Source organism: Vanacampus margaritifer, chromosome 6 (genome assembly GCF_051991255.1).
Source record: "Vanacampus margaritifer isolate UIUO_Vmar chromosome 6, RoL_Vmar_1.0, whole genome shotgun sequence".
Classification (NCBI taxonomy): Eukaryota; Metazoa; Chordata; class Actinopteri; order Syngnathiformes; family Syngnathidae; genus Vanacampus; species Vanacampus margaritifer.
In genome coordinates this window covers 20,431,561-20,451,174 of record NC_135437.1, presented here as the reverse complement: position 1 = coordinate 20,451,174, position 19,614 = coordinate 20,431,561, and the positions used below count along the sequence as shown (strand labels likewise).

The 19,614-nt window shown below is 37.5% G+C and overlaps 1 protein-coding gene across 4 annotated transcripts; it reads left to right on the top strand.

Annotated features, from left to right (window-relative positions):
• Nucleotides 1-688: 688 nt before the first annotated feature.
• On the top strand, nucleotides 689-19,562 carry myo5c (myosin VC). Of its 4 annotated transcripts, XM_077567139.1 has the most exons (40): nucleotides 689-788; nucleotides 1,038-1,148; nucleotides 1,244-1,415; nucleotides 1,502-1,646; nucleotides 3,589-3,745; nucleotides 3,826-3,969; nucleotides 4,037-4,118; nucleotides 4,209-4,316; nucleotides 4,387-4,493; nucleotides 6,037-6,302; nucleotides 6,390-6,471; nucleotides 6,555-6,695; nucleotides 6,791-6,913; nucleotides 7,922-8,005; nucleotides 8,099-8,230; nucleotides 8,313-8,410; nucleotides 8,490-8,576; nucleotides 9,513-9,624; nucleotides 9,743-9,954; nucleotides 10,044-10,209; nucleotides 10,296-10,442; nucleotides 10,517-10,681; nucleotides 11,999-12,092; nucleotides 12,172-12,235; nucleotides 12,938-13,212; nucleotides 13,275-13,338; nucleotides 13,409-13,489; nucleotides 13,578-13,758; nucleotides 13,846-13,939; nucleotides 14,026-14,089; nucleotides 14,168-14,336; nucleotides 14,416-14,500; nucleotides 14,570-14,665; nucleotides 15,039-15,193; nucleotides 16,280-16,369; nucleotides 16,439-16,589; nucleotides 16,658-16,943; nucleotides 17,836-18,010; nucleotides 18,080-18,160; nucleotides 18,247-19,562. In XM_077567139.1, the coding sequence occupies exons 1-40, from the start codon at nucleotides 762-764 to the stop codon at nucleotides 18,397-18,399; spliced, it is 5,226 nt and encodes a 1,741-aa protein (XP_077423265.1). In that variant the 5' UTR covers nucleotides 689-761; the 3' UTR covers nucleotides 18,400-19,562. The 4 variants fall into 4 exon arrangements, with proteins under 4 accessions (XP_077423265.1, XP_077423266.1, XP_077423267.1 ...); XM_077567141.1 differs by lacking the exon at nucleotides 689-788 and having other exon boundaries at nucleotides 1,073-1,152; XM_077567140.1 differs by lacking the exons at nucleotides 10,296-10,442; nucleotides 10,517-10,681 and having other exon boundaries at nucleotides 10,044-10,140.
• The last annotated feature ends 52 nt before the right edge of the window (nucleotides 19,563-19,614 follow it).

Below are 19,614 nucleotides of genomic sequence, written 5' to 3'. Positions count from 1 at the left end.
CCAGGAAATGAACATGACAAATGTTATCAGACAGGTTCGTACACTCCAAAACTCATCTGTTTGTCCGTTGCATAAAATCTTTCAAACGTTTTTGAGGCATTTTATTTAACAAGCTGAATATGCACTACAAAATAAACTACAATAGGGGGTAAAAAGACGACTTGGGACTTGGTCACCGTGAAGTGATTTCTCTCTCGCTCTCTCCGTATGAGTTGAATTAGCCGAATTGTGTAAAGGCTCCCTGTTACGTATTATAAATCTCCCGAGGAGCTTTATGGTATTTGTATCCGGATTCTTCCGCTTTGGATCCTTGAACAAACGAGCTGCGCGTCACAAGACAGGTGGGCGGAGTCTGCTGTCACACACGCAACAGGTGAGAGGCTCCCGCCGGCAAAGTCAAGTTGACAAGGAAGAGACTATACAAACCGGGGGCTGTTTCAAAATGAAAGCTTAGAATTGTGCATTGCCAAACAGCACATTACTTTCATAACCATTTTGAACATAAACTGATACATAAATGACTTGAGGGCAGTTTAAATATGATCACACACTGAGAAATGCAATGGAGAAAAACTGTTGTACTTAAAATAAAATAACGTGTAGAATTACTTTGAAAAGCCGACCGGATCTGCAATTTTATTCATCTTGATTTAAATGTATATTGTTCATTGTAGAGTTAAAAAATGTCTGTAACTTAGGAAGTACAGTGCAGATGATGAACTAATGTTGATGACAAGGATTTACAACAATAACACCATAACATGGCGTTGATTCAACTATACACGCGGGTAAGAAAAAGCTGTTTTTTTACGCCACGGCTTAAGTACTGTATTTATAATACACCTACAGAGACATATGGTAACTTTGTAAATGATTGTGTGAGGCGAAATGCCATGGGAAATTAACTATTTAGTCTCACACAACTTTAAATGTTATTATTCTCAGTATGTGTAAGTAGGCCTAAAGGGAAAATCTTTAAAGTGTGAAATATCGACGTGAATAACAAGTGAAATGTAACTTTGCAATCTCCACTCTAGTACAACAGAGTGTGGATTCCAGATCCTGAACATGTGTGGAAATCGGCAGAGATTGTAACAGATTTCCATTATGGAGATGGTAGTTTACTACTGCTTTTGGAAAATGGCACAGTAAGTAAGATTGACAAAATTCACTAACACCTGTACTGTAGATGATTAAAATAACCATTCACATAACCTCCATGACATCCATCTCTACTTCAAAGGAGCTCAAGTACCCCCTTGACTCATTGCCACCAGAACTCCCCCCTCTTCGCAACCCGGACATCTTAGTTGGGGAGAATGACCTCACTGCCCTCAGCTACCTCCATGAACCTGCAGTCCTGCACAACCTCAAAGTGCGCTTTCTGGAGTCCAAAATCATCTACACCTACTGTGGTAGGCCCGCTAGCAACACTTTGTCTCGCTCATGGAAGCTCTGAGGTGTTGTTCTCAGCCCGGCTTGTCTTGTCTCCTCCCCGCAGGCATCATCCTGGTGGCTTTGAATCCCTACAAGCAGCTTCATATCTACGGAGATGCAATCATTCACGAATACTCTGGTCAGAACATGGGCGACATGGACCCTCATATATTTGCAGTGGCAGAGGAGGCTTACAAACAGATGGCCAGGTGAATAAGAGCACACACAAGAGGAGTTTTACCAATGGTGGGCTATGCGTTTGGTACTTAGGCTGTCAGTGTGCCGTCTCTTAATACCAACATTATTACATCGCAGGAATAGAAACCATCAATACTATACAAAACACATTTATAAAAACACACTGCTTTGCTATGTACATCGTCTGGAGCAGTTCAGAATCAGAAATAATATGTTTTATCTAATAGCATGACAAACTATCTACTGGTAATAACATGACAAAAACAAGACATTTAAATAAGATCCAGCATACTCACCTGAGATGGTGCTAATTGAACGTATTATTGTGTGCGTAGCACTATAAATGTGTTTTGCTTGTCAAACTGGGCTTGCTCTGACTAACCAATCAGAGGACAGAAAATGTTGGTTAAATGACCTTTCACGTTTTACAATAATACATACAGATACATTTAGCAGAATTACATAAGAAAAAAATTGCAAAAGCAAATAATTAATTAATAAATTAAAAATATTCTCAAAACTAAGTGCATGGACGAAAAAAAAATAATTTTCTTGAGAATCTGAATATGGCATGCAGGAATAATTTCCACTGTCTAGATGTTAGATGGATTTTAGCCTAGTTTTTTTTTTTCACCATGAACCAGAGAGCAGAATTTTGCCACTATTGACTCAATTAAAAATATAGCACATACATGTTAAATAAAAAGTAAACATTGAATGCAAATGTACTGTTCTTTAAAATTAAAATTAAATACAACTGAACTGTAAAAAAAATTGACAGCGCTTAAAAGAGTAAAAATGTACTATTTTGGATTTTAAATAATAGTTTAAACATATGCTTGATTTTATAATGTAAATTCTATTTAATTCATTAATTGTTTTTACACTTACCAAATTTTGAGAATCACTGCTCCACTGAGTACTGTTATATTATATATCATACTGATTTAAAAACACTTAAGACTTTTACACATGGTGGTATTTTCTGAATGTTTGCCCATTGGAAAATATAAGAAACTTTATGGTTATGTACTCCGGTTATGTATTTCTGGACTAAAGTCTTAGAAAAACTTTCCGCTATTTTGGACTGTAGGATACCTTTATCCCCAAACTTGTGTTTGCTAGGTGACCTAACAACAACTGACTTACCACATAAACAATTTCAATCTACACTTGTAGCCCTTACTATCGCTAAAAAAACAATTCTTGTTAACTGGAAAAATAAACAAACTCTGAATATCGACCAATGGTCTAACCTCCTCATAAATCACATTTTAATGGAAAAAATATCTGCCTCAAATAAAAACCAAATATCAAAATTTATAGAAACATGGTCTACGTATATAGAATTTTTTAACCTAATTCCGGTTAATTAATTCTGTCTGTTAGCGAGAGCCACTACATCGTGATAACTTACATTGATGTTTCTGCATTTGGCAATTTATTATTATATTATATTATTAGTATGGGATTTTTTTTAATGGGCTTTAGGTGAACTGATGAATACACACACGCTCGCACGCACGCACGCACACACACACACACACGCACATACACATACTCACCCACATACAAAAAAAAAAAAAATATATATATATATATATATGTGTGTATATGTATATATATATGTATATATATTAAAAAAAAAACATTTATTAAATTTTTTTTAATTGATTTGTTTGTTTTAAAAAAAAGGAGAGCAATGATGATGTCAAATCGAATGAACAATACTGAGCTCTCCTGAGAAAAAAAAAAAGAAAAAAAAAAGGAAAATATAAGAAACTGGTAAACATGTATGTGAATGTTACTTTATCGGGGAACAATACATATCCATCATTAAAGAAGGGGATTGATATTTCAACAAATAAACCCATGGCAATGAAAACAAAATTATGCAGATTAAAAAAAAAATATATATATTTTTTTAATAACATTCTTTGCTGTTTTAACCAGAGACCACAAGAACCAATCTATCATCATCAGTGGAGAGTCCGGCGCTGGTAAAACAGTATCAGCTCGATATGCGATGAGATACTTTGCTGTTGTCAGCAAATCTGGCAGCAAAACCCAAATTGAAGACAAAGTCCTGGCATCCAATCCCATCACAGAGGTAACAGACGCTCCGATCTTGTTCCGTTAATATCGTCGTTATGACGGCTGGTGTGTCAAACTCGCCTGACTTTCCCTCAGGCAATTGGCAATGCAAAGACGATCAGGAACGACAACAGCAGCCGTTTTGGCAAATTCACCGAGATCAGTTTTGACAACAGGTATCGAATAATTGGCGCAAACATGAGGACGTACCTGTTGGAGAAATCCAGAGTTGTTTTCCAGGTATGACCATTGGATATCCTGGTTCATTATCATTCCACTGCCAAATGTGTAACATTGCTGCTTTCAGGCTGAGTCTGAGCGGAACTATCATATATTTTACCAACTGTGCGCCTGTGCACATCTGCCGCAGTTCAAGGCGCTCAAACTGAGTAAGTGTGTGATCGTTTGAGACAGAACCTCACTGCTATATGTCCATATATTTAGTGTGTGGCTAATGTTTTTTGTTTTGTTTCCTGCAGTGAGTGCAGATGAGTTCCTCTACACAGGTATGGGTGGCGATATCATGATCGACGGTGTGGATGACAGGAAAGGCATGGCGGAGACTCAGCAGACCTTCTCAATGTTGGGTAAAGGTTGCTTCAGATGGAGACCAATTTATTATTGTACAACATTTATTCGACCTTTGTGGTTGTCTAGGACTGAAGGAGGACTTTCAGTCGGATGTCTTCAAAGTTCTTGCAGCCATCCTTCATCTGGGAAATGTGGAAATTAAGAGCTCTGGTGATGATAGGTCGTCCATTTCTGTGAGTCTTGTTGATTTCTAAGCCTTACGTACTACAAGCTACTGAAATCCAATAGAAGGGTTGTATGGAAATAGAAATAAATAACAAGTATAATCATACACACTTTTGATTTAAACAGTAAAGAAATAGTTTCCCACTGCCACTTATTCAAGCAATTTTACATATCTAAGTGGCTTTATTTGTTGTTTTATTACTATTTATTATGAAACTATATTATTTCTGCAATTTACCAAAAATAACAAACCGCATGGCACTTTCACAGTTAATGCAGAGTGAACTGGTTTTAATTTAATTACTTGTAGTAGATCTACAAAAAAAAAAAAAAAAATTAGTGGGACAAATATGTGCAATATGTATTCACATGTAAAACGGAATGAATGGTGTTCCGCAGGGTTCAATTCTGGGGCCTCTGCTGTTTTCATTGTATCTGCTGTCCCTGGGTTCGATCTTAAGGAAATAGTGGTCGTTTTAAGTGCTCAATAAATAGAAAGTTGGGTTTAGATTCATACAGTACAAATCAAATCTATCTAAGTTGCCCCTTCACTAATAGTTCAAAGAAGTATTTTTAAAAATACAATTTCAAGGAATACGGTAATTTACACAAACTCTTAAAAATGTCAATTCAACACAAAATGTAGCTTATAAAGGATTCGTTAAAATTAAGGATGGGCAATTAGAAATTAGAAACATAGAAAATTGCCATTAATTTCAGGCAATTTTAAGGAAAATGCTATATTGTGATATAGTTTTTTCTTTAAGATTATTTCTCATATTTTAGGGGAGGAAATTTTATGTATTAAATAGAGCTGTCAAACGATTACATTTTTAAATCAGATTAATCACATCTTTTAATAATTTTGATTTATTACGATCAATCGCTTAATAAAAAAGCCTTTTTTATCCCCCAAAAATTACCGCCAAATTTGAAGAGCACAAGGTTATCTGTTCATTCTTTTGACATTTAATGGTATTGAGGAAGTCTTCACAATTTTTTTGATCTACTGCACACGCTCATCCTCCTCTTTTTCTAATCAGTTAATTTCTTATATTTTGACATGAACAAATATTCTAAACGTGATACGCAAACATTCATTAAATCCTTTACTTTAATGCATGTAATTATGTTTTTTGCTCTAACACAACCTGTGCTACTTTAAACGTAGCCATCCACTGTCGCGCTAAAGGATCATCTATGGTCAAAATTAATAGTGCGATTAATCTGCCTTAGTTCGTGATTAATGCAATAATTTCTTTGTGAATAATTAATTAGTTAACACTTTAACTTTGACAGCACTAGTATTAAAACAAAACTGTCCACTACTTTTTAGTACAATAATTGTTAAATTACAACCATGACAATAATAATAATAATAATAATAATAATAATAAATATTATTACCTTTTTGACAGCGTCAGTCACAACTAATGATGATCATTTTTGCAAAAGTATATGTTGTTCTTTATCGGACATTATAATTAGATAGTGTGGGTGTACCCAACCATATGAACTGTTTTACATTTTTTTTGTGTATTTGATTTTCAGCACAGCGATTCCCATCTGTGCATCGTCTGTGAGTTGTTGGGTGTACGTGCAGACGACCTAGTGCGTTGGCTGTGCAATCGGAGGCTGGTCCTGGTGGCCGAGACGGTGGTGAAACCGTTGCACAAAGACCGCGCCGTGAACTCCAGAGATGCCCTCGCCAAGCGGATCTACGCTCACGTGTTTAACTGCATCATTAACAGGATCAACAAAGCACTGCAGGTCCCAGGGAAGCAACATGCTTTCATCGGGGTTCTGGACATATATGGGTAAACGGGAAAAAAATCTTCTTCTAATTTCATATCTTTTGAATATTCCTTTATCACATATTTTATTATGTTGTCCTCATTCTTCAGCTTTGAGACGTTTGACATCAACAGCTTTGAGCAGTTTTGTATCAACTATGCCAATGAAAAGCTTCAGCAGCAGTTTAACTTGGTATTTGTCTTCGTTTATCTTAAACTAGCGTAAAACCTTGCGCACTCCTCTCGATTGATTCATGTTGTCTTTTTTCTATCCAGCATGTGTTCAAACTGGAACAGGAGGAGTACATGAAAGAAGACGTCCCATGGACGTTAATAGATTTCTATGACAATCAGCCAGTCATTGACCTGATTGAAGCCAAAATGGGAATCCTGGTCTTGCTTGATGAAGAATGTTTGGTACAAAAGACTTCATGTTTCAACTACTCCAGTTTATGGGTGTTTATTTTTTCAATCACTCGCTCTCAAATACAAATGTGCTATTTACTTTACAGTTTCCTCAAGGCACTGATCAAAGCTGGCTCCAAAAACTGTACAACTACCTGGACAGCAATCCTTTGTTTGAGAGGCCCAAGATGTCAAATGAGACTTTTGTCATTCAACACTTTGCAGACAAGGTGCACAACACATTCATACCTATCATTAGGGATGAACCGATTATTGGCCAGGCCAACAGCATGTTGACAAATATCGGCATCAGTCTCCTATAACTCATTCACTCCCAGCCATTTTCACTGAAGCAAACCTCCTTTGCTTGTTTTACTGGATTTTGACAGATTTTGCAAGGGCCACAGAATATTGTGTTCTATTGCTATAAAAACATGGAATCTACCAAAAGAAAGATTAGAGTCATTTTTTTCATTGGGAAAAAAGTATATTTGTATCTGTTTCCGTTTTGCAGCAATTATCATTAGAATATAGCGAAGTTTGCTCAACCTGTTCAAAACACTGAGGAAAGGAGCTTGTTTCAACATGGCCCTGGTTGATCTCTTATACTCTGCTGCCACCCGCTGGCCATTTTTTTGTAAGAACTACCATTGCTTTAAGCGACCTCTTCATGTCAGAGGCTGCATCAAAGCCTTCTGTATGCTCTAGCACAAACAAATATAAAAAACTTATAAATATGTTTTTGGGACCATGACAATATATAAAATAAAACGTTTTTATACGTTTTTGGGAGCAAATGAGTTAAAAATCTGACGGCCGATAATAGATCAATTTAAAAATGTTAACTTCAGGGAACTATTTAATTTCACATTTCAGTAAATACATTTCTGCACCTTCTGTTTTTGTTTGAAATGAAAACTAAGATAAGTGAAAACTTAGCAAATACTTTAAAAAATGTAGTGTGTTTTAAATGTTTTTTTTTTAATTTTGTCTGGCTGCTACACAGGTGGAATATCAGTGCAAAGGTTTTCTTGAGTTAAAAATCTGACGGCCGATAATAGATCAATTTAAAAATGTTAACTTCAGGGAACTATTTATTTTCACATTTCAGTAAATACATTTCTGCACCTTCTGTTTTTGTTTGAAATGAAAACTAAGATAAGTGAAAACTTAGCAAATACTTTAAAAAATGTAGTGTGTTTTAAATGTTTTTTTAATTTTGTCTGGCTGCTACACAGGTGGAATATCAGTGCAAAGGTTTTCTTGAGAAGAACCGAGACGCTCTTTATGAAGAACTGTTTGAAGTTTTGAGACTCAGTAAGGTAAATAAAATAACACCATTTTTTTTTTGAACAAACAGTGCGGCCTTGTTTTTCTCAGAATAACACATTTCTCTTATTATCATTTTTTATCAGTTTGCCTTTCTGGCCAATTTTTTCCAAGAGGAGGGGCAAAGCACTCTGAACGTAAAAGGTATCAAGGTGAAGCCGGCCAGGCCTGGTGTTAAATCAGCCAACAAACAGCTGAGGGCCTCAATTGGAGATAAGGTGGACATGTTTTACCCTGTCGCAGTGTGTTCAGCAGTTGGAGCCGTGTTTTCGTGTCCATGCTGACACATTCTGAATGTAGTTCCGCAGCTCTCTCTCTTTGCTGATGGAGACACTGAATGCTACGACCCCTCACTATGTGCGCTGCATTAAACCAAATGATGAAAAGCTGCCATTTGAGTAAGTACATTATTAAGTCTGTATTTCTGTGCTAGAAGTTGTTTGTTTTTTTTTGAGTGAGTGACTGTTTGTTTTTTAGATATGATTGCGGGAGAGTAGTGCAGCAGCTGCGGGCCTGTGGAGTGCTTGAAACTATTCGCATCAGTGCCCAAAGTTACCCATCAAGGTGACCTGCTTTGTAACATATCATTAAAGGGGGAAGTCAACCTTAAACATTTCTTGATAATATGTTATATGTCACCTCACTAGTCTAAATGTGACATTCTGATTAACTCATTCACTGCCATTGACGGCTACAGACGTCAAAAATTCATTTCAACTATTTCTATTAGTTTGACATTTTTTTCCCACTTTTGTTAAGAAAAGTATGCAAACCTAGATTTTTGTGTGTGTGTTAGAACAGATATACAATTTGTGATTAATCGTGATTTAACTAGTGAAGTCGTGCGATTAATTACATTTAAAAATTATAATCGCCCCACACCCCTAATTTTTTATATTTTTTTCTTTAAAAAAACATTATTACATTTTTTTATTTTATTTTAACAAATTTAAATCAGGAGTTAACTAGTGAAGTCATGCGATTATTATTAAAATAAAAATAAAACCTTTTTTTTTTAAAGAAAAGATTATTAAAAATTAGGGGCAATTAATCGTAATTAATCGCATGACTTCACTAGTTAACTCACGATTAATCACACATTTTATATCTGTTCTAAATGTACAAAAAAAAATCTAGGTTTTCATACTCTTGTTAACAAAAATGAGAAAAAAAATGTTAAACTAATAAAAATAGTTAAAATGAATTTTTGACGTCTATAGCTGTCAAGTAATGAATGAGTTAATATTACATTTGTGGAATATGACTTGTGCAGCAAAATCTAGCCGTTTTTATCCATCTTACATCTTGTTATTTGCTGTCATTTTCACTCGACAGCAAGTGGCAAAATGGCCGCCTTCCACTAACGCAATTTTACCCAAAACACCGTATTTAGAGTGGGGCTGCATTTTATTGCCAAGAAATGTTTTTTAGGTTAACTTCCCCTTTAAACGACAACTGTTTCGCACTTGTAATTCCAATGCAAGTAACTTTCATTTGCAGGTGGACCTACTTTGAGTTTTACAGCCGGTACAGCGTCCTAATGACCAACGAGGAGGCGGACGTTAATGACAAGACGCAGACATGCAAATACGTGCTCCAGAGATTGATTCAGGTGTGCGACATTCCTGTCTGCCATGGATGCCAACTGTGATTTACACTTGTACCACTTTCTGCTTCTACAATTATGACGGCTCACACGTTTTGTGTTTTCGCCATGGATTTATCTCCAGGACCCGAACCAATACAAGTTTGGTCGTACAAAGATCTTCCTCCGAGCTGGTCAGGTAGCATATTTAGAAAAGCTGCGTCTGGACCGACTAAGAGGGGCTTGCATTACTATCCAGAAACACATCCGTGGGTGGATCCAGAGAAGAAAGTACCAACGCTTGAGGCAGGCAACCATCCTGATACAACACTACATCCGTGGCAAGAGGACTGTACGGTTAGTGGATTTCACTAATGGTTTAAAATCTTGAGATTTCGATGTCGAATATCCACACATTCTTGTTGTTTTCGTTTGTGAAACCGCAGTAAAGCGGTGAGCGCGGCAAACCTGAAGCAGGGCTGGTCAGCGGTGGTCATTCAGCGGTACTGGAGAGGATTCCGCATTCAGAAGAGCTACCAAACGGTACGCTTGGCCATCATCACAATCCAAGCTTTCGTGCGAGGTTGGATGGCCCGTAAATCCTATTCCAAGGTCTGTAACTGTAGCTTACTTGGCAGTATTTGTGAAGCCACAGCGTCAAAATTAGGGCTTTATATGACATCATCGTCGTTGCTCAGCTGGTGGAAGCACGCAAGGCGTTGGTGCTGCAGAAGTACGCCAGAGCATGGCTGGCTCGGCGGCGTTTTAACGCCATGCGTCGGCTGGTGCAGCAGGTTCAGCTCTCCTTCAGGGTGCAGCAGCTCCGAAAGAAGAATGAGGAGCAGGTAAATGTCGCCTCACGGCCCCGTAGTCCAGTCCTTGGAGAAGACCAAAACTAATCCCTGATCCTTCATCCCAGAGTAAAGAGAACTGCGGCCTGGTGGAAAGACTGACGAGTTTGGCCAACTCCCATTCTCAAGCCATGGACAGGTTGCAGGCTCTGGAGGCACAGCTGAAAAAATCAGCCAACCAGAAGGCATCTTTGGAAGCAAGAGAGAAGAAAGTCAAAGAAGATGCCTCTCTGGTCAGTCGGATTTGAAAGTCGTCAGATGATCTTTAGAGCTTCCTTGCTCAACATTGCACAAGTTGTAGCAACCAAAAAAAGCACCAGTTGTTACTTTACTAAACCTAACACAAGCCTCCAATAGATATATATGACAAAGCATTTGCCGCCTATCCTCTTGTCGGTGAAGTAAGCAAGATTCACAACCCTGAGCATCCTTTTAAAGTCTGTGCTAGACAAATGGCACCAACAACTGAGACGGATTCCTGCCAGGATGTGATCAACCATGGACTGCATTAACCGCATTCCAGCAGGACTGATGGAACGAGCTTGTCCCTGGAGCCCTGACTATGTTTCTGCCTCAATCAGAAGCTTGATCAGCAAATACTGTACAACCGATCCACTTTCAGCCCAGTTAGACGGCGACCTACTTGTGCTTGTTGGCAACATGACTCAAATGTGTCGTGCACTGCACTGTTAGGTGTAGTAGGGTGAGTCAGGCCAAGGAAAATGATCCTTCAAATAACATTCTGAGCCATGGCGGTGGAGTATTAGCTCAGTGGTAGCGCTTTGCACTCATACGCCAGAGATTTGCTCGCGGTGTGGGTTCGATCCCGGTGGTGCGCGCCGCCAATTGCTCACTACATGATCTAGTTTTATAGTAGTAGCTGCACTGGTAGATTTTAATGGAAGTTAAAACACAAGAATGGGGACAAATACTTTATGATTTTTTTTATGCATTTATTGTGTGTGTGCAAGTGCTAATGACGGATTTTTCTTACACGTCACCGTTTCTAAAACAGGACGATTTTCTGGACTAACAAAAAAAAAAAAAAAAAAAGTGAAAATTTAGAGTATCTAAAACTGGACGATTTTATGGACTAACAAAAAGAAGAAAAAAAGTGAAAATTTAGAGTACAGTATCTAAAACAGGACGATTTTCTGGACTAACAAAAAAAAAGTGAAAATTTAGAGTATCTAAAACAGGACGATTTTCTGGACTAACAAAAAAAAAAAGTGAAAATTTTGAGTATACCCACTTCTCCAGGGATCACTACACTACTACGTATTAATACTCGTTACATCAGTGCCGCTATCTCAGAGTACAAATCAAGCCAAGGCTGAAGTTTGCGGAGTTTAGAAAATTTAAGTAGAACTGCATGTTTTTTTTTGTTTTTTTGTTTTTCTGGGGAGAACTGCATGTTTATAAAATGATGTCAGCAAATGTAATTCTCTCTCTTTAAAAAAAAAAAAAAAAAAACTCGACGACAAGAAGACATTTTGAATGTGAATTTTCTATTCTGCACTTTTAAAATGTATCTTCTTTTTGCACTGTAGAAAATGACTGAGCTTCAAAGTGAAGTTGATGGGTTGACGATGAAGAAACAGACCATTGAGAAAATGTTTGAAGCTTCCTCCAAAGAACAACAAGGTACGAAGGGTCTATTTATGTATTCTAGGAAGCCTGTCTTTCTATGTATCTGTGTCAAACTGTTGACGTTCTCTGACAGAAAAGTTTGATCAAATAAAGATGAAGCTACTGGAGGAGAAAGAAACTCAAGCAAGGCTTCGAAAGTAGGATAAAAAAAAAAACGTCAACCTATTGCAGTAGGGTCATTCCGAGCCAAATCACACCAACCAGATTTAGATTTGAATGAAACTTAGTGGACTTGTTGATAGTAACGGCACAACATTAAAGTTTGAATTTTAGGTCAATCGGAGCAGGGGTTTGGAAGCTACAGCTCGCTGAATTTTGATATTTTTGAACCCTTATACCTCAGGAACTACTGGAGCAATCTTCACAAAACAGGTATATTTGCAAGGGGAATTCAACAAGGATTTCAAATCTGCAATCATTTAGAAAATCGGTGCATATTTTAGCAACTTTTTGACATTTTTTGTTTTATTTGACCTTGAAATTGACCTTGAAACAAAAAATTTCATATAAAAAAAAAAAATCTGCATCTCTGAAATATATTTGAGAGAGATTGCATTTCATGATTTTTTTTTAGATAGACCCATTAGTTCCTAAATTATAAGGGTTCAAAGGAAGGTGGCCACGCCCCTTTTTGCCAAAAATGTCACTATTCAGTGGGCCGTAGCTCCCAAACCCTTGCTCCGATTGATCTAAAATTAGAGATTTAGTCTCGTGCCATCAAGTCAACAAGTACACCATGGTTCATTACAATGAAAATCTTCTATTTAACAATCTTTTGTGGGATTTGGCAAGAAATGGCCCAGTAGTCACCCAGGACTAATGAGATTACATCTCATCAGAATCGCCGAGAACAACCTGGAAATACAGAGACAGGAACACGAGAAGGAGCTGGGAACCCTGAAAGAGGAGCTGAGGAAACTGAAGGACGAGAGAGTGGGTCTGCAGATGAAGTTGGAGGATGGCGACCAGATGACCGCCGACCTGCAGGAGCAAGTGACCCAGCTCACCAAGCACGTCAAGGTCATCCCCGAGCTCCGCAGAGACCTTAGCAACCTGCAGAATCAAAAGCATGCCATAGAGCGGAAAATGAAGCAACAGTCCGAAGAAGCGAGAGGTATGGAGGATATTTGAAGATCACACCAAATGGACTGTTGTGATTTTAATGTTTCTTTGCAGCCAAACTGCACGATATTAAAAGACTACTTGCCGGAAGCGCTGTTGAAGAAGAAGTGCTTTTGGGGTAATGATCATTCAAATTCTCCCTTTCTGTTTTTGATGTTATTCGAGTGCCCGTTATTGTGTTTCTGAAGGTTAACTGTAGATTATCCCGACAAGACATATGAAGCCGAAGACCTTCTGGCAGCCTTTGTTGATCTAGAGAAAGCTACCAGGTCTGTTTACTGTTTCGTCACAGTCATCCTTCCTCGTAGCCACCGTGAGATAAATGACGCGTGACTTGTCTGACGTCGTTGCTGTCAGGACGTTGGAGAACCACCACAAGGAACAGAAGGAAAGCTACGAGACTCAAATCGAAGGCTTGGGACTGAAAGTGGATTACCTTCAAAATGAGAACAGCAGCTTGCAAACTCTTTTTACTGAGAAAAATAACATCAATGAGAACATTCGTCAAGAGGTGTGCCGGCTGAGCAGCGAGAATTCCGTAGGTTGAGTGTTATTATATAGTATAATTAATGCTAAATAATTAGCATGTCGCTATTTGTTAATGTGACCTATTTCTTTTTATCAGGTTATACCTGAGCTGAAAGTTCAGATTTCAGAGCTGCAAAGGCAAAAAAATGAGTGTGAGGTTCTTGTAGAAGAACAAAGAAAAGAGTTAGAGGGTGAGTTTAATTCTGGCTAGTGCTTGATTGAAATTAAATTGTTGCTTTTTTTGCATTTATTTTGTCCACTTTTTGTATTTTACAAGAAAAAGCAGACAAGATGAATAATATCCTTCAAAAAAGGGTTGAAGAAGCAAGTTCAAAGTGCAGGTGAAATATTCAGATCGAAGTTGAATGTTTTCCATCGTCCTGCCACCCTGTTGACTTCATTCTTTTGATTTCTTCAAGGCACTTTGAGGAGCAAGCTCAGGTGCTGGGAGATGCCAAGACGGACCTTGAAGGTCAAATAAAAGACCTTCAAGAGGAGAATGAGCACCTGAGCAGGCAACTGCAGATGGAGAGAGATGCCAAGATCCGTCTGAGACGAGAAGCTGCCCAGTTATCTTTTAAAAATTTGGTACGTGTGCCGCAGATGTTGCATTTGAAGGCTCACAATTTCGGCCAGTGCAATTTACCAAACTCTGCTTTTCTTTAAGGACTTTGAGGAGCAAATTGACCAAAAGCAAAGAGTCATTAAACAATTAGAGAATCAAATGATAAGCCTTGAAACAGCACAAAAAGGTATTTAAAAAAAAAAAAAAACGTTTAGTAATGTTACCTGTAGTTTCAATGTTCTGTTGTATCAAACAGCCCAGAAAACCTCTTCACCGAGTCCCAAACATTTTCTGGGAATGTTGGAGTACAACAAAGAGGATGAAGCTCGACTCATTCAAAACCTTATTTTAGGTATTTCCCTTTTTGTATTTATGTCTAAAGGTTAAGCATAGAATAGATCTTGATTTAATTTTTTATTTTATTTTTTATTCATCGCAGAGATATTCTTGTCGTTGGTGTTCTATTAAGTGCTTTTGTTCATTTATGAGTTTGTCTAAAATACGGTACTTTCAGTGTCACTATAATCACATAGCAAAAATAAACAGGTGGTACCTGGAAGACGTTTAAGAAAAATAATGATTAAAAACATAGATTAAAAGAGACAAGATTTTCAATTTCTCTACTGAGACACAAAACCAGTCTGTTTGACTTAACATTTTTCCATTTTTCACCCAACTATGAATCAAAACATGATGAATACACAATTTAATATTCTCTCCTGCAGACCTTAAACCCAAAGGTGTGGCGGTCAACATGATCCCGGTTCTGCCAGCTTACATTCTCTTCATGTGCATACGCCATGCCGACTACCTGAACGACGAAGGCAAACTCCGGTCGTTTATGGATGCCACTATTAGTGCTATCAAAAAGGTCACCATGGTGAGTTTTAAGGCGGAATTTCTGCTTCCCCTTACGTTTGTCTTTTCCGTGTAATTTACTTTTGAGTAACTGAAATGTAAATTAACAGTAGCGAACTTTTAGCATGTGTTGCATAAAACCATATGATTGCTCTTCAAGTAAAATGTCTATGCATCGCATACAGTATATCTGAAAAGTACACCTAGCGCTCAAATTTCTGCAGATATTTAATTATATATTTTTTCATGGGACAACACTGAAGAAATTACACTTTGACGCATTGTTCCTTAGAAACAACTCGGAAATAAAGCCATTAATAGCTAAACCCTTGATCAAAGGTGAGTGAAAATGTAGTACGAGATATTATGAGAGTCGTAATAGCAAATTGAACACACTTGTTCCCTTTTCACACCTGAGACCTTGTAACATTAACGAGTCACATGATACTGGGGCAGGAAAATGACTCAATGTCAACATTTTCATTTAGGGGTGTACTCAGTTTTGTTGCTAGGGGTTTCACTATTAAAACTCATTCACTGCCATCGATGTCTATAGACGTCAAAAATTAATTTGAACTATTTCTATTAGTTTAACATTTTTCCCACTTTTGTCAACAAGAGTATGTATAACTAGAATTTTTTTCTATTGTATTAGAACAGATATCAAATTTGTCATTAATCGTGAGCTAACTAGTGAAATGATGCGATTAATTACGATTAAAAATTGTAATCACCTGACGCCCCTAATTTTTTATAATCTTTTCTTTAAAAAAAAAAAAAGATTATTAAAAAAAAAAATTAAAGGAAAGATTATTAAAAATTAGGGGCATCAGGTGTTTAAAATTTGTAATCGTAATTAATCGCATGACTTCACTAGTTAACTCACGATTAATCACAAATTTTATATCTGTTCTAAATGTACCCCAAAAAATTCTAGGCTTTCATAAACTAATAGAAATAGTTCCAATTATATTTTTACGTCTACTGCTGTCAATGGCAGTGAATGAGTTAATGGCTGTATTTTGAGGGAATTATATCACACTCTTATATAAATTGTACTTAAGAGAAGCCAATGAATAAAATTATCAACTGAAACATCCTGTTTCAGAATCACCAGAATGACTTGGCATTATTGTCCTTCTGGCTGTCCAATATGTACCAGCTGCTCAACTGTCTCAAGCAGTACAGCGGAGAGGAGGTAAGGAGCACTTGTTGTTAACCGATTAAGCAGACGTGCTTTACCTATCTGGTACTCTGTTGTTCACAGGAGTTTAGCAAACAAAGTACCCCTCGTCAGGTGAACAACTGCTTGCAGAACTTTGATTTGTCAGACCACCAGCAGGTTGTCAGCGATTTGGCTATCTGCATCTATCACCAATTCATCACGGCCATGGAAAGGGCTCTCACCCCCGCGATTGGTATGAAGCAAAGAAAAAAAATCTAATATATTAATAATTAGTACTACTAATTATGCTTCTCTCCGTAGTGCCTGGTATGTTAGAGCATGAGAGCTTACAGGGTGTTTCTAGCATGAAACCAAGAGGCTTCATTAAACGTTCGAGCAATAACAAACAAGACACGGAGACCTACACAATCTCCTTCATCATTCAGCGACTCTCTCACTTTCACGCCAACATGACACAACACGGCACGGCGCCGCACCTCATTAAGCAGGTGGTCAAGCAACTGATCTTCCACATTGGGGCGACTACCCTCAACAACTTGCTACTGCGGAAAGACATGTGTTCCTGCAGGAAAGGAATGCAAATCAGGTTTGTGTGTTTGTATGAAGTTACAGTAACCCTCCTGTTATGCTGTGGTTCAAACCGACCCATTTGATAGTTAAATTAAATGTTGATATATTTTTTCCATATAGTCTTCTGCTTGGCTTATTACAAACATTCAACATATCCAATAAAATGTAATTTGTTAAGTATTTTTGCTAAAAAATAAAATAAAATAGGAGAGAGGAGGAGGAGAAAGGAAATATTAATTTAAATCGTTAGTGGTGGAGTCAAAGAAAGAATTTATAAAAAAATGTTTTTTATTTTTATTTTATTTTTAAATTTCGGAAACTTTTTTCATAATTAACCAGAACCCGGGTCACAATGACCCAGGATTAGGGAAGGAATCACAGGAGTGCAATGAAGTATTGTCTTTGTTAGTTAAGCAGGATTACACACACACACATAAAAAAAAATTCTAATATTTTTGGGTAATTAATTACACATGACCCCGGGTCAAATTGACCCGGGGTGTTAAAACTAATCCAGAGAAACAAGCAAAACACACGGGTTGAAATTAAGTATTGTCTTTGTTATTAGTAAGTGTTAGTAAGTTTCTGACACTTTTGGATCATTAAATACACCTCCGGGTCATTTTGACCCAGAAACATTATTGCTGTTCCTGAGAAATGAACATAACACACTGGATCAAATGAAGTATTACATTTAGATTATACACATTTCTGACACGCATGGACGACCAAACACACCCCGGGTCAAAATGACCCAGGAGGACATTGTTGTTGTTGTTCCCTTCAAACAAACATAACAGGAGGGTTAAACACACAAAAAATGAGACACTAAAACAGGCCAAATTCTCAATCTGTGCTGAAAAATTCTCGCAAGAACAGGCTAATTGGCAGCGATTGTGCTCTTCCAGATGTAACATCAGCTACTTGGAAGAGTGGCTTCAAGAGAAAGACCTTCAGAGTTGTCATCTTATCGACACTCTGAAGCCGCTGACTGAGGCTGCCTGGCTGCTGCAGGTCAGCAAGTCCACAGATGACGACGCCAAGGCCATCACCGACAAATGCACTGAGCTCAACACAGTTCAGGTACTGTACACCATACGGTTCCGTACAGTTTTGTAAAACTCAAATGATCAACTGAATACGCTCTTACAGATCGTCAAGATTCTGAATTCATATACACCCATCGATGCTTTTGAGAAGAGGGTTGCGTCATCGTTTGTCCGCAAAGTTCAGGTGAGCTCACACCTGACAGCTTTAAAACAAGTGATGTCACGTAATGGACGCCGGATGTGAAAAGTTGAAATCCTGGCTCGTTTCAGTCACTTCGACAAGATCACGACGGCGCCGCGCAGCTGATGATGGACGCGCATTATCGTTTCCCGGTTACGTTTCCTTTCTGCTCATCCTCGCAGGCTTTGGAGCTGTTTCACGTTCCCATTAGTCTTCACCTGGAATTCTTAACCATGATCTGACCCAGGAGGATAATCACATGGCTTATATCTCATCAGTTTATATCGTATAAAATATACGCTAATAACATCAAATTTGGGATGCAATATTGGGCTTTTGGGTGAAATTTAATGGTCAATCTAAAATATACAGTACATCAAACTTTTAAAGGTGGACTGAATTTGACCTTCTCTCAACTTTTTAAATCACTTGTCCAAATGTTTTAGTAGTTTTTGCACGACTTGCTGTTCTCAAACAAGGAGCTGAATGGCGAAATTCGCAGCAGGTTTCCATGAAATCCATGAAATTGACCGCTAAAAATGTTCTTCATAAACAATAGAGGAAACAAAATGTTTTTTTTCTTTCTATGAATCTTAAAGTGCAATATTTATCAATCAGTAACACACAATTTACTGGATAATGTTCTTAATAGATTTATTTAAAATGCATTTATTTTTCTGTATGTCCCGAGGCCTACATGAGCTGTATCAAAAATTATAATTAAATTGAAATATTGTTAAACTGTTACGCAACGGATATTTGAACAAAAATGGTGCAGTACATGCAGGCAGACAATCTAACTAGAAATTAAACTAGAAATTAAAATTAGGAGTTTAGAAAAAATGCCATTATTTTCATGCAATTTCAAGGGAAAATGCTGTATTGAGATATGTAGGTCTTTCCTTAAGATTATCTCTTCTTTGTATGCATCAGAAGTATGAGTGGTATCGGTACATGGTATCCGTGATCGGTTTGAAAAAAGGGGTATCCAACATCCTTAAATAGGCAGCAGTTGTGAAACTTATCTCATGTGTGCCTCTTTGCCTGTATTATACTGCCTCCTGGTGGCCAGGGAAAAAAGTGCCCAAACTGTTTAATTTGTTACATTCAATTTATTTGTTTTATTACTGTATGTTGTCAGGAAGTACAATATTAAAGAGTGCTATTTTTACTGTCCAAAAAACATTTTTGTGAACAAACACAACTAGTATCTTAAGGCACGACTGTATTTACAGTAAATACGTTCACCAATTAGCTAATGACATAAATTAATAAATGACCACTTGCTAAATTAATGCCACAATTACTATGATCAATTATCGGGCCATGCTTTCATTTTCATTACATTGTACCTCATGAAATATCATTCAACATGAACAAGTAATAAAGAACCAGATTGAACTCATCCTGAATTTCATTCAGTCCGTCCGGGATGCATCCCTGCGGGGTCTTTCCTC

What these genes read in the sequence shown, in the direction of transcription:
- myo5c (XM_077567139.1), top strand. Translation starts at nt 762, where the DNA reads ATGGCGTTGATTCAACTATACACGCGG. An exon ending in CCCGTAAATCCTATTCCAAG is followed by an intron (nt 10,210 to 10,295) that starts GTCTGTAACTGT and finishes GTCGTTGCTCAG; the next exon opens with CTGGTGGAAGCACGCAAGGC. An exon ending in GGCTCTCACCCCCGCGATTG is followed by an intron (nt 16,590 to 16,657) that starts GTATGAAGCAAA and finishes TTCTCTCCGTAG; the next exon opens with TGCCTGGTATGTTAGAGCAT.